The 12,831-nt window shown below is 40.3% G+C and overlaps 1 protein-coding gene across 2 annotated transcripts; it reads left to right on the top strand.

Annotated features, from left to right (window-relative positions):
* The first annotated feature begins 1,417 nt into the window (after positions 1 to 1,417).
* Positions 1,418 to 10,859, top strand: gng13b (guanine nucleotide binding protein (G protein), gamma 13b). 2 transcript variants are annotated; one of them, XM_026324251.1, is made up of 4 exons: positions 1,442 to 1,535; positions 1,714 to 1,823; positions 8,896 to 9,022; positions 10,249 to 10,859. In XM_026324251.1, the coding sequence occupies exons 3-4, from the start codon at positions 8,925 to 8,927 to the stop codon at positions 10,352 to 10,354; spliced, it is 204 nt and encodes a 67-aa protein (XP_026180036.1). In that variant the 5' UTR covers positions 1,442 to 1,535; positions 1,714 to 1,823; positions 8,896 to 8,924; the 3' UTR covers positions 10,355 to 10,859. The 2 variants fall into 2 exon arrangements, with proteins under 2 accessions (XP_026180035.1, XP_026180036.1); XM_026324250.1 differs by having other exon boundaries at positions 1,418 to 1,823.
* Positions 10,860 to 12,831: the final 1,972 nt, after the last annotated feature.

Below are 12,831 nucleotides of genomic sequence, written 5' to 3'. Positions count from 1 at the left end.
TCCCTCACCATAATGCCCATGTGACTTTATTTTGCTAGGGTGTCAGCTTTGAGTTTCTGTAGGTGACACACTCTTCTATATTATGGCAACTGTCACTGTCATCTAGCAACTTTTCTTCTGTTTGTTACCAAATAAACTGCTGTTGATGGAAACTGTAAGTGCTCTCAGTGCTTACGTCCAAGCCCGCACTATAACTGATACGGTCTCTGAGTTTATACACTTGAGCTTTTGGTACTTACACTTTCACTGCCACTTCCAGCTCAATTCATCATCTACACTCCAAATGACCCCTCAGCTCTTAGTGTTTGAAGGTCCACTGATGGTTTCAAGTTCTTTTAGCATGTTGCAGCATTTACTCTCTGACTTCATTCAGTAATTACACCTGACACTCCATCTTCTGTTTTAACTACAGTACTAATTCAGCTTCTCTCAGATAAACTCCAATGCAGAAATACTTGATAGGAGGGGCTCTTTGTTAGGCTACCACTATCAGCAGTGTTTCCCCTGGGTGAAGATGATAAGTCAATGTATTTTCATTAAAAACATTTCAGATTTCCTAAGGATTATACTGATTTTAACAAATATTCAATGGAAAACATCGTTCTAAGGCAATATTCAGTGATAATTTATAAAAGTTAGCTATAGCTAAGCCTGTAAGAACTGAGCTAAATAATAAAAAAATATGAAAAGAATCCTAAAAACTCCACCATAAGAGGCTACATGCCAAGAGTGGTTTTTTTCTACTTCCAACATGCTGGAATAGAGCCACCTGAAAATGTTGGGATGTGAAAGCCGCAGAGCACCCTGGGGACCTCTTTTTGGCCTAAAATACTTCATCAGTTCTCTGGAGGTGGCTCAAACAGGTTGTGTTAAATACAACGAATTTCTCAGTAAGATATCTCAAAATGTGCCCTACCAAATGTTTGAGATCACTACAGATGTGATGTGATTTGCACACAAAAGTACTGAACCAGCAATTATATTGTAGATACAAGAGGCATATTAAAACAAGATCCAGCTGTTGTTTTCCTGTGGTCTCTCGCACAGATGCAGAATTTTTTCATGTGTGAAATAAAACAAACCCAAATATGTTATCTTTACCTCTGAGTGGGAAAGCTAAATCTGCGTTTTGCAGATGGAGCTATAAGTGGCCATATTAGGACAGAAATCCAGTCTGGCAACAAGGGTAAAAAGGGTCCTCACGCACGCACCCGTGCGCGCGCGCGCGCACACACACACACACACACAGGCTTTCCTTCCTTGACCATGGCACTGTTGAACCTGCTCAAACACCCCCTCCCTCCCCTCAGCTCTGGAAAAGCATCCTCAGGGAGCACACACACACTCCCTTTCTCTGACACACGCGCGGGCGCGTGCACACGCACGACCGCTCATATAGGAGGATCCCAGCAGAGAAGCGGGCAGTGAACGGTGGAGCGCGCACCGGACCAGCTCGTTAACTTGCTCGCTTTTATCCTTCACTGTCGGGCAGCTTCAGCGGCCACAACAGACCGGTCAACCGGCTTAACTGCGGGGTAAGAAGAGTGTCCGCCAGCACTGCAGACAGCCACAGACTGGTCGTCATCGTCTGTTTTACTCAGGAGACTGCGGATTTTATCCCAGATCTTTTCCAGAGGATACCGAGTGCGCACCCGCCTCCCTGAGAGAAACTAAGTGCACGGACATTAAGTCTGCTTTTGTTTGTTTTTATAGCCGGCAAATCAAATCCACTGTCCGTCAATCAGTCCAGCTGCCGTCCCTGTGGCTTCACTGCACCGGTCAGACTTGGATAAAGCAACAGCCTCCACCGGCGCATCAGTGAGGTAAGAGATGCGACCGTCTCACCGCGCCAGTTGTGCCAGCACAGCGGCTCTTCAGTGGGAAATTAGAAGTCTTTCTTTCACTTAATAAAACTTTAAATGGGCCATCGAATGAATTTCAGTGTGTTAATCCATTACAGGCGAAACAATCATTTAGACTATAGATGCAGGTTCTGTGTGTGATTAATTTACTGTGGGCGTACTTCATCTGGATGGGCGGTTTCATATTGTAGCCTAATCCTCCAGCCACCAGCACACCTTAGTGCCGGGCCGCATACATCCCACGAACATTACATAAAACTGACATTTCTCCTCTGCACATCCTCCTCCTCCTGGATCTCTCTGTCTCTGGTCTCTTTCTCTTGCCTCCCCTGACCCTGTTCCCTGTTTTAAGGACAGGTGATACTTGTGGACTGGGAGAAAGACAAGGAAATTAACTGTAAAATCAATAAATGTCCTGTTTCAGAGCAATAGGAAACTATACCGTATTGTTCTCATTAATAGTTTCCACATTTAGCAGTGTAAAGATGAATGCCAATGCCTTTGGGTCTTTCTGTAGTCGTTTTCTCTTTGTAGTCAGTTTACATCTCTGTGGGTTTCGTATCTCATTGTGGTCTGTGCCTTTGTAGTTGTTCTCCACCTCCTCCTTGTTGGACACCTCATTGTGCTGATTTGTTTTGACTTTACAAGATGAAATGTTAACAACACTTCAGGTGCTTTGAGTCTGTGGCTAGAAGGCCTGTTCAGTAATCCATCAATGATACTAATAAGCTAACCCACCACTTTCACCAGCTGACTCTGGGAGTGGGGGTGGGGGGGGTCACCAGAAATGGCTAATCAGATTTCAGCTCAGTAAAGCTCTTAACTGCCCCTTCTGGTTGGTTCTGTGTCTCCTATTGCCCCTGTGGGGTCAGACACAGTGAGTGACAAAAACAACTAGTTCTTGTTGAGCTTCTTACAATGAGGGAACAGGACGCAGGTTTATAACAGCTGAGTTTAGTGTGTCCTCACTCACATGCATATTATCATTCCATCCAGTCCAGTTCTGGCCTATATTGATCAGATCTGATTGACTGGATGTTTGTCCGTGCAGGCAGGACACACTGGCATAACATCTGCTGGTCCCAGTGGCTTCAGAGTTAGTCCTGAACAGATCGTGTGGTTGTAAATATTCAAATGTGGCCTGTCTGGCATCTATTATTTCCAGCAGCATCTCCTCCTCAGTCTAACTGCAAGGAGCCTCTTCATTCGTTCTTAGTCTCCGCTCTCAGCTGGTCAGAGGAGCTCTGCCTGTTCCGTTCTATTTTTAGTCTGTATTTACAATGCAGTAGCTATAGAGGCAAGAAGAGTCTCTCGCTCTGTTTCCTTTCATCTGTCACTCTGTCTCGTATTTATCCTTCTCTGTCTTATTTTCTTTTTTTATGTCTTCAACCCTTTCACTCACTTTTTCATGTCCCGTTCACCTTTGGTCTAACCTCCGACCATTTCGACCATCAGCAGAGGAGTCACAGAGGGAGCGTCAACACATTAAGCTCTGGTAGCAGCACACCTCACACAGCCAGCTGCTCCACTCACACGCGCACAAACACACACACATGCAAAAAAAAACCATCCACTGTTAGAGGCTGGGAAGACAAGGGAGGGGATGGGGGGTAGAGGTTAATCTCTGGATGCTTTTGACCCAAATCACAATGCGACCTACATACCCTCCCCTAAACAACCACCCCACTTTCCCCACCCTGCAGCCACCCAAACACATCTTTAAAAAGTACCACACATTGCAGATACACAACTTTCGGGATGCTGAGCCACACTTAGACTGCACAACAAATATCCCTCGCCCGGTGAGTTATTAATTACTTGTGACACAATGGGCAAACTATTAGACTTGTCCTAGATAACATTCAAGTAAAGAAGAAAAGGATGAAATGTTTGATTAGAAGTTGTCAAAAAAACAATGTTAATAAAGAAAATGTAATGAATTGAAAAATGAAATGTTTTTTACCATTTGTAATACATGAGTGTAAGCTTAAGGCAAACCTGACCTCCCTTCATGGCAAGTGTCCCAGTTTTCAGCTCCATATCCACCGCAGTAACCACTGCACAGACAAAACCACACCTCAACCAAACGCCACACACTGAACTGAACCAACATTTATTGCAATGGTGCTAAAGTGCTCCAGTGAGGTGCCCATGTGAAGTTCACCTTGGTTTAGTTACCTTTGAATTCTAGTGTAGCAAGTTTACATCAATCATTGTCCCTGTTCATTAACGGTAGTGTAGGCAATCCTGGTAGACAACCAAGAAATCACCCTTTGGTGTTGACGTCTCTCCAGAACATGACTGTAACACCACTATGATGGTGTACGACCAAGTACTTCAGTATTGTTGCTCAATCGCATGAACAAGGTCCCAGTATTTCAGCTCCTGCAGGTAGGAATCAGTTGTTTGCTGACAGAGCGTCAGGACCTCAGACATGGACATGGAGGTGCTGCTGATTCTCATCCCAACCCCTTCATGGTGGACTGCAATCTGCCTTGTATATGCAGCAGGTCACAGTTTGACGAAGCCAGCAAAACTACATCATAAGCAAAAAAAACCCCAAAAAACAAACAAACAAACCAACAAACAAAAAAACCCAAATCTAATCTATAACAACAACCGTGTGGTCAGATTGATTGTTGGGAAATGAGAAATTTGATTCTAAGCTCTGATGAATTCAAATCATTGTAACATATTTGCTCTGGGTATTTCTGGAGAATCTACACATGGAAGTCAAAGACCAGGAGGCTATAGCAAACGCACAGTCCTACCACATCCTGTGTGAATAAGAATCAATGTTTTTAGAGTTTGGTGGAATGCCAGTAAAAAAAAAAATACTTCCGACGTGTGCATTCTCGTCAGTACAGTCAGGAAGCCGAGGTTTTCTCTGTGACAATAAGCAGATGGAGGCTTATGAGATTGGTTTATAGTGAAGTGATCACAGTTAATTTGCCCACAGTATACTAGTGTTTTAATATACTTCACTAGCATCTTTAAATATGACTGCTGGCTTAGGTGTTTAGGAAAAAGAGCTGGCTGTAATGTAATGTAACAGAGTAATGTACTAACTGCATGGAGCTCTCAAAAATGGACATGGAGCACTTAGTGAGGAGGCATCTGTAAAAGCCAGCAGCAGACAGACAGAAAAGAAGTATCAGCAATCACATGAATAAAGTGAGAAAGCAGCACAGGGAACCAAACTTTCCAATATTTCAGTTTTTATAAATAAAATATTTACATTGTATAGTGTCTCTCAGTGTCCAGTTATCTGATAGCTGAGATGCAGCATGTAAACAGAGGGAGACAAACTGTATGGACATGACTGGATATTGAATGAATGACAATGACAGAGTAAGGTAAGACATGGAGGGAGACAGTACAATGGAAAACATAAATCACAGAGAGAAGAGAACGATGTGCACAGGCAGGAACAGATCCATGGGGTGGATAAAAATAAAGGAACAGTGTTTTTTTTTTTAAAAAAAAAACAACGTTTGTGGTGTGACTTGTAGAGCGAAGCAACTTATATGTGTTAATTTAGTCTCATTTTGTCAAGTAGTCAGTAGCGTTATATGGGACTCTTGACTTAATTGAAGATAATACTGCATTGCTAAAAAAGTAAAAAAGCTTATGTTCATGCTATACTCTAAGTTCTAGTGTAACACAACTGAAAATGTCGCCCAAAAGAAAGAGCTATACTGCAGACTTCAACGTGCAGGTAATAAAGTCTGCAGCTGAAACAAATTCTAGGAGAGGACGCGGACAGCGCTTCCCCTTCTTTCCGATGTTGGCACAGTGGTTCAAAGCTACTTGACAGGGATGAATGAATTTCATAACGCACCTTTGTTAAGCTGACCGATCAGATGCAAGTTGTACTGGGCGAAAGTTGAAAAGTACACTACAATAACATAAAGAAGTCAGAAAGAGATATGGGATAGAAGCTGAAGGTTGGAAAACAGATGGATAACGTAGACAAATAGAAGTGATAGTGGAAAACAGGTAGAGAGTGGAAACAGGGATGACAGAGTGAATGATAGTTAGAAAGAGGAAAACATCCAATCCTCCTGTACTCCCTGGAGGAAGCCGCTGAAACCTAAACTTAACCAGGAGTGGCCCGTCTCTCTCTCTGTCTGTCTAATTTTGGTAAGATGCGCACACACACACACACACACACACACGCACACACACACACACACACACACACATTGTTTGGTAATATAGCACTTGGTGTTTTCCTCAGACTCATCAGAGAGCACACACTTTTTTTTCTGTTTGTCTCCCTCACCCCAATCGCTCCTTTCTTTGGGCCACAACCTTTTCTTTCTTTTTTAATCGCTTTCTATGGCGTCATAATAGTAGTCAAACCTGACCAAGACATTCAAATACAAACAGGTATGTAACCAAACATGTACAGATATTCCTAAGGCCTTTAGATGTTCAGTCAGATAATTGATTAGTTTGGTTACAACATCCTAAAAATCAATTTTGGGGAAAAATCATTAAGTTGTGCAAACACTGATGCTCCAGTATGTAAAAATGATTATTCCCTCATAAAAATGTAGCATTAGTAGCATGGTTTATTTCAGAATGATTTTTCATGTGTTTGGGTCATATTTGATGATGATGTGTATTTTACTCTGGAGGACAGTTATTGGCCATTTTGGGGAAAACACATTCACTGTCCTGCTAAAAGTTGCATGAGAAGATTGGCACCACTCTCATGTCCGTATGAGGAGAGAGCAAGCAGCTGGTTAGCATGGCTTGGCATAAAGACCAGAAATAGGTGGAAACAAAACATATGGCAGCACCTCTAAAATCTCTATATATTCAAATATATAGTCAACCACAGTTTACTTTACTTTACTTCTCTCAAACTTTACTTTGTTTGAGAGACATTTGATTATAAAACATCTGAGCATAAAATTACAATTACAACAAATGCCAATTGCTGTGGTCTCCACAGTTCATTAGCATCATGACCATGTGTTGAGTGTGTTGAGTCCAGAGCTGCCACAAAATGACCCCTCACCTATTAAACTGTCATAATGGACAATTGCATCATTTCAAGTATTATTTAATGTCCCTTAAAAATACTAGTGTTGCTTCTGTTTTGAAGCACCTCGGTGAGATCGATTCTGAGTGCAGACTAGACAGAGACAGCTCATCCGAATCCTCCAATGACTCACACAGGCACACACACACACAAAGTGGGGAAGAGTTTTTGAGAATATAGTGGTCACAGAGTGTGGGTGGTGAGTGAGAGAGAGTGAGAGAGGGACAAATAAAGAGAAAGACACTGCATGACAGGGGAGACAATGTTACTGAGGGCTGACCAGTGGCATGTTTGGTTTTTCTTGGCCAATGTATCTTAAACTAAAATATTAAAGTCAATTATTAATTATTTGTACATCTGGTCATAACACATGTCAGATATAGCCATAAAATGGCCTAAAAGACATTCCATGAAACTCTCCTTTAACGTTTCACAACTTTTTGCTTATATGTCACTGTTGATGTACAGGTTAAGTAATAGGATATAATATGTTAATTTATCAGTTTCTGCTAAGTGTATTTTTTCACTTTCAACAAAGAAACACTAGCTGTGTGCCTCTACTCCCATTCTTCATGCTAAGACAGGCTAACCACGGCTCAAATCTAGCAGGCTGCACTGATTACCTCATGTAACCACAACTCATAATTCTATAACACTGCAAGTATAGAAATCTTACATTTAGTAGAAAATAATGCTAACAAGTAAAAGCACTGAGCTAATTCAATACTGCTCCCACAGAACGTTTATTCTCTTAACTATACAGATACTAGACAGTAAATTATTATATGCTACAGGTAGAATAATTGACTTTCATCTTTTGTACATTTTTGCTATACAATAGTCAATACTGAGCTTTAATTACAGTACAGCTAATACCATATGTAATGATAAAACGTGCTGTTTTGTCTCCATAGGATGGATTTTGTCTTTAGGTAATTGTGTTTCCTCCTACTGACTTGCAGTGCGAGGGAAATGGATATGACCTGTTAAAGTGCATGTTGTTGATGCATTAACCTCTAAAGGTTGTGTAAAAGGAGAACTGATCATATTATGCTGGGTGGGTGGCTCAGATTTTGCAGTTGCACGTATTTTTAGAAACGTCATACAAGACTTGTATGGAAAATCTTCAGAAGATCCGAGAAGTGCTGGTGTCATATATACAGCCTGTGCTGAATAGAACAGAGGATATTTCCTTGACACAATAAAAGATATCAAGCTGCTTGAAAGTGATTAGAAAACTTTTATCTAAAGTAGTAAGTGTACAAATGGCATTTCCTTCCCTTTAACAGTCTTCCTGTCAGCTGTAATTGTATGTACTGTAATGTATTTGTCCAAGTGTCTCTTTCATCCTTTATCTCACCAAGGCACTTCAAATGACACATGCCTGTTGTCTGCAAAGCAAACTATAGCCTCTTTTTGAGTCATTTACTGACTAAGGCGCCTCTGAACCGTTGCTTGAAACAGGATGATCATATTTGACCAGAGCGTGGCCTTGCTGACTCCAATTGATCTTCATATATATGTGTGCGTTCTTCTCTCCTCCAGGTGTTGAACATCACCTCAGTTCTAACTTTCCATCATAAATCTTTTAATGAAATGATCAAACAATAAAAACACTAGCTGAACATTTGCATAAAACTGATGTCCTGTTGAACTTCTGTCATGTTGGTTGCAAATTAAGCTGTAGAACTTTTGCTATAGTGGAAACAAGCCACCTTAAGGACTCAAATAAGGCAACTGAACATATCCTGTGGTGTTAAGTGGGTCTGCCAGATTTGGCAGCACTTGGTTGTACTCTATGAATTTAATAGGCTCTATTCTCCCTTCCTGTAGGTGGAATTGCTAAACAGTGGTTATAAATCAGATGTACTCTGCTGTGTTCTTGCTGCAGGGCAGGGTTGTATTGAGTGTGTCTGCCTACTATTTAACAATGTTTTGTACTGGATAAATATAACTCTAGCCTCCTCTTGCTCTGTACAGGTAGAAAAGCCCTACATCAAGCTGCAGCCATGGATGAAATGGACCTGCCCCAGATGAAGAAGGAGGTGGAGAGCCTCAAGTACCAGCTAGCCTTCAAACGAGAGAAGTCCTCCAAAACTGTGACTGAGTGAGTAATTATGCCACAGTAGCTCATGCCCCAAAAAAGAACAATGAGAAGTAGCTCCAAGTACAAAAAAAAAACATCAAGCTTCAAAACTGTGATAGTATTGTACGCTGTTGACAAAATAATTTACACTCAAGGTTCATTTATTTGCAGCACAGAAGTGTAGATTATGAAACTTTCCATTTTCCTGAACACCTTGGTTTGATTGTTGATTACTGACCTCAAAAAAAAGGAAACATCATTTTCATTTGCAGTTCCATGGCTGCTGAGCGTGACTGCATTTACCACCGTGACTTCAACTAATGTTGCCTTGAACGCTATTGTCATAGCCATAGCATACAGCTAAGTATTAAGCGAAGCTGAAGCTGTAGTTAAGTTCTGTATCGCACTCTGTGTCTGTCTCAAGCTCTCACTGCAGTGCCAGTAGATTATGGCCAATCAGGGAAACACTTCATGTGAGGCTTCATCAACACAGCCAGACAGGACTGTCTTTGACTGTTTTTTTCATGTAGAGTACAAAAGTATTCAAGGTCAGTGTTTTGAAACCATATAACTGAAATACATGTAATTTATTGCAGCTGTTATGCATTATTTTTGGCTATTTCCCACCCATTTCTGATGTTTCCATAGTAATATTAAATAAGGATGTCTGTTATTTAACTAGTTAGTCAGTGGCTGAATGTAACAATAAAAACAATGTCTCCAAATCTTTTGTGCCTGACAACAATTAAGCTGGTCTGAATTGTTACAGTAAAACAGTGAGAACTGTGGGTAACTTGCTTGTACCACTTGTGTTTGTAAATATGAAGCTACCATCAAAAGCAGGTTAGCATGGTTTAATATTAACGACTAGAATTGGGGGAAACAACTAACCTGGCTCTGTCTGAAAGTAATGAAATGAATCATGTCTAAAGTTCACTAATTTATCTGTTATGTAACAAAAACTCAAATATGATTACTCATCTGATCAACACTGACTATATTTTGACTGGCTACTTTTGAGTGTTATAGTTTACCTTGTTCTCTTTACTGGGTGTAACTTTAACTGCAGGAAAGTGCACAAGGACTTAAATAAAACCCAAAATAAGTGATGAAGAAATAAATGTATTTACCTATTTCTGTAGTCTCAATTGGTTCCTCTCTTTCTTAACCGTTTATGGAAAAAAGGAAACGTGGATAGAGGATGGATTGTGGTAATAAACATCCTCTGTCTCTTTCTCCACCCAAAGTTTGGTGAAGTGGATAGAGGATGGCGTCCCAGAAGATCCTTTCTTGAATCCAGAGCTGATGAAGAACAACCCGTGGGTGGAAAAAGGAAAGTGCATCATTCTCTAGAAGAAACTGCCCATCCTGCCATGGCCCTTTAACTTCAACTGTGCTGTCCAACACACACCTACAGATGACCCCTGACCCCAAACCTCCTCCAGCCTTTGAAGGCCATGGCAGGACAGCGCCTCCTAACCTCCCACCTTGAATGTACAACAGTCGATATCCCCCAACCACCCCCGAACAGACAACCCTACAAGGGCACAGATGCACACATTGACAGAGACAGACTCACACACTATCACTGCAAACCTTGGGGTTTTCCCTAACTGCCACACACTCAGTGCAAGTTAATTCCTGCCAAGGAAATGCATCATTACTATGATATGACCATGATGATAAATACTCCTACTACATGTTTCTGTATGGATATATGACAACTTATTTATGCAGCTGCCAGTCACAAAGCTTTCGCTTCTCTCTTACAATCTCTACACTTTATTGTGAGCATACAAGTTTTTCTGTTTTGAGTTGATGAGTTGTAATAAAATGTATAGTCACATTCTCACTACCAGACTGATTCTAGATGTGTTGAGGGAATTTTGAGATATAAACTGCTTGCCCTTACAAAAGTAACACAACAAAAAAATAAAACAAAATTTTGATGCTTTTAACACATTGGATAAATAAGTGGTTAACATACATCAGTTGTTAATACCTCATTAAAACTAAATTTACCTGCCCATAAGAACCTATAAAGGTCTGTAGAAGTAGTATATAGCAGTCATTTACATTGCAACCAGGATTGTTACCAGGATTTACTTATTTTGGCTTATGCACTGTGGCTTTGATATTTTACGACTTCCCCAAGTTAGAAAACTGTCTTGTAAGACATGTAGGACCTACATTTAAATGACATGAGGACTCGTCATTGTCCTAATGTCCAGATAGGATTTAATAAAGTTTTGTTTACACCTAGCTGCATACATGCATCTACATTGATCGAACTGATATGGGTAAAGTGACTTATTATAAATGGTAACTTTGTCTCCATTAAAAGCATTTCCCATTCAGTGTGGGGGCAGTTGTAAAATATTATTTACCTTAACTAGCTGGCAAAAATTTCGACACACTTTTCCCACTGAATTGAAAAAGAAAGTATGTCCAAACCTTTGACCATTAGTATATGCTGTAAGTTAATGTAATAACATAAATTATTAGCAAGTTGAAGTCTTTCTAGGTTCTTGTGGTGCGTTTACAAATTTTAAACCTGTTAACTAATTACACTTGCACTTGTAATATGTTGACCAAAAAAATAACTGAAAATTATGCAACTCCTACAGAGCATATTTTTTAAGAATTTTAAAAAGATAGATTTCAAAGATTTATCACATATCACATATAACATCAGTCATTTTATTAATTGTGCAAAGGTGTCAGTATACTTAAAATGAACTGACTTTATGCAAAGTCTAATTTACATATGTGGGAAAAGCATTGTTAGATCTTCCAAACGGCAAAGATGGGATAAAAAGGTGGCCGGCATTGAGTGGGGTGAGAAACAACAAGTTCAAATGGGGATACCGTCGCACACTTTGAGAGAATATGTACTTTGAGGCACTCATGGGCAATATAAGAATGGAAAGAGAGGTGCAAATTCCACTTACTAGTAACTTACTAGTAACTTGTTACGTCGAGAAGTGGGCACCGTTGTAGGTTTTGGAACTTTTTGAATGCACCAATGGCAGACAGACATAGAGGGAGGGTATTTCAGATGCTATTCAACAATCTGAAGGGCTTCATTTGCAGCATACTGACACCCTAAGGGAATATCTCAAATATTCACAAAATATCTCACAACACTAAATTTAAATGGAAATCTAAGATTTACATTTTTGCAGTGTGACTCCCACAGTTTCCATGGTTTTGATTTTGCACAAATTGTAATACATAGTTATGATTTACGCACAGCAACCAGTGTTGCTTTGCGTCAAGAGTGTCATAGCAGCTCTGTTTGTGTTGTTAGAGAGGGATGGAGCTCTGGGTTCCTTCGTCTCATTAGCTACAGACCCTAAGGACAACACACAAACACACACCCAAGTAGTGAACATGCAGACCATGCACACGCATCTCTTTCCACAGATGTACAGAAAAACCCCTTTAACTTATTAACTTATTGATCAAGACTTTATTTATTTGTTTATTTATTTATTTATGAGACCTTTCTCTCACCTAGTTTAGTTTCCTATGTCTGCACTCCATCCTCCTCAACTTGAAAAAAAAAAAAAAAACAAAAAACAAAAGCACTACACCTTGCCAGATCACCATCTACTACTGCCTTGTACACAGTTTCCTTAATACAAGAATGTAAATATGTGGCATGAGGTTTGAACACCACTGACCTCAGAACTGGCCTGTGTGTGTTTGCATGTGGCTGTGTCACAGTGCGTTTATGTGTGCATAGTCTTTATTTTTAAGTGTATAAAAGAAATTAAGATCCTGTGTAAACTGTAAAGCGTGCGCGCACACACATACACACACACAGC

The sequence above is a fragment of the Mastacembelus armatus genome, chromosome 8, assembly GCF_900324485.2.
Source record: "Mastacembelus armatus chromosome 8, fMasArm1.2, whole genome shotgun sequence".
Classification (NCBI taxonomy): Eukaryota; Metazoa; Chordata; class Actinopteri; order Synbranchiformes; family Mastacembelidae; genus Mastacembelus; species Mastacembelus armatus.
Note: the sequence above shows the minus strand (reverse complement) of the source record. Positions and strands in the feature narration are given on the sequence as shown.

What these genes read in the sequence shown, in the direction of transcription:
- gng13b (XM_026324250.1), top strand. Translation starts at nt 8,925, where the DNA reads ATGGATGAAATGGACCTGCCCCAGATGAAGAAGGAGGTGGAGAGCCTC. An exon ending in TCCTCCAAAACTGTGACTGA is followed by an intron (nt 9,023 to 10,248) that starts GTGAGTAATTAT and finishes CTCCACCCAAAG; the next exon opens with TTTGGTGAAGTGGATAGAGG.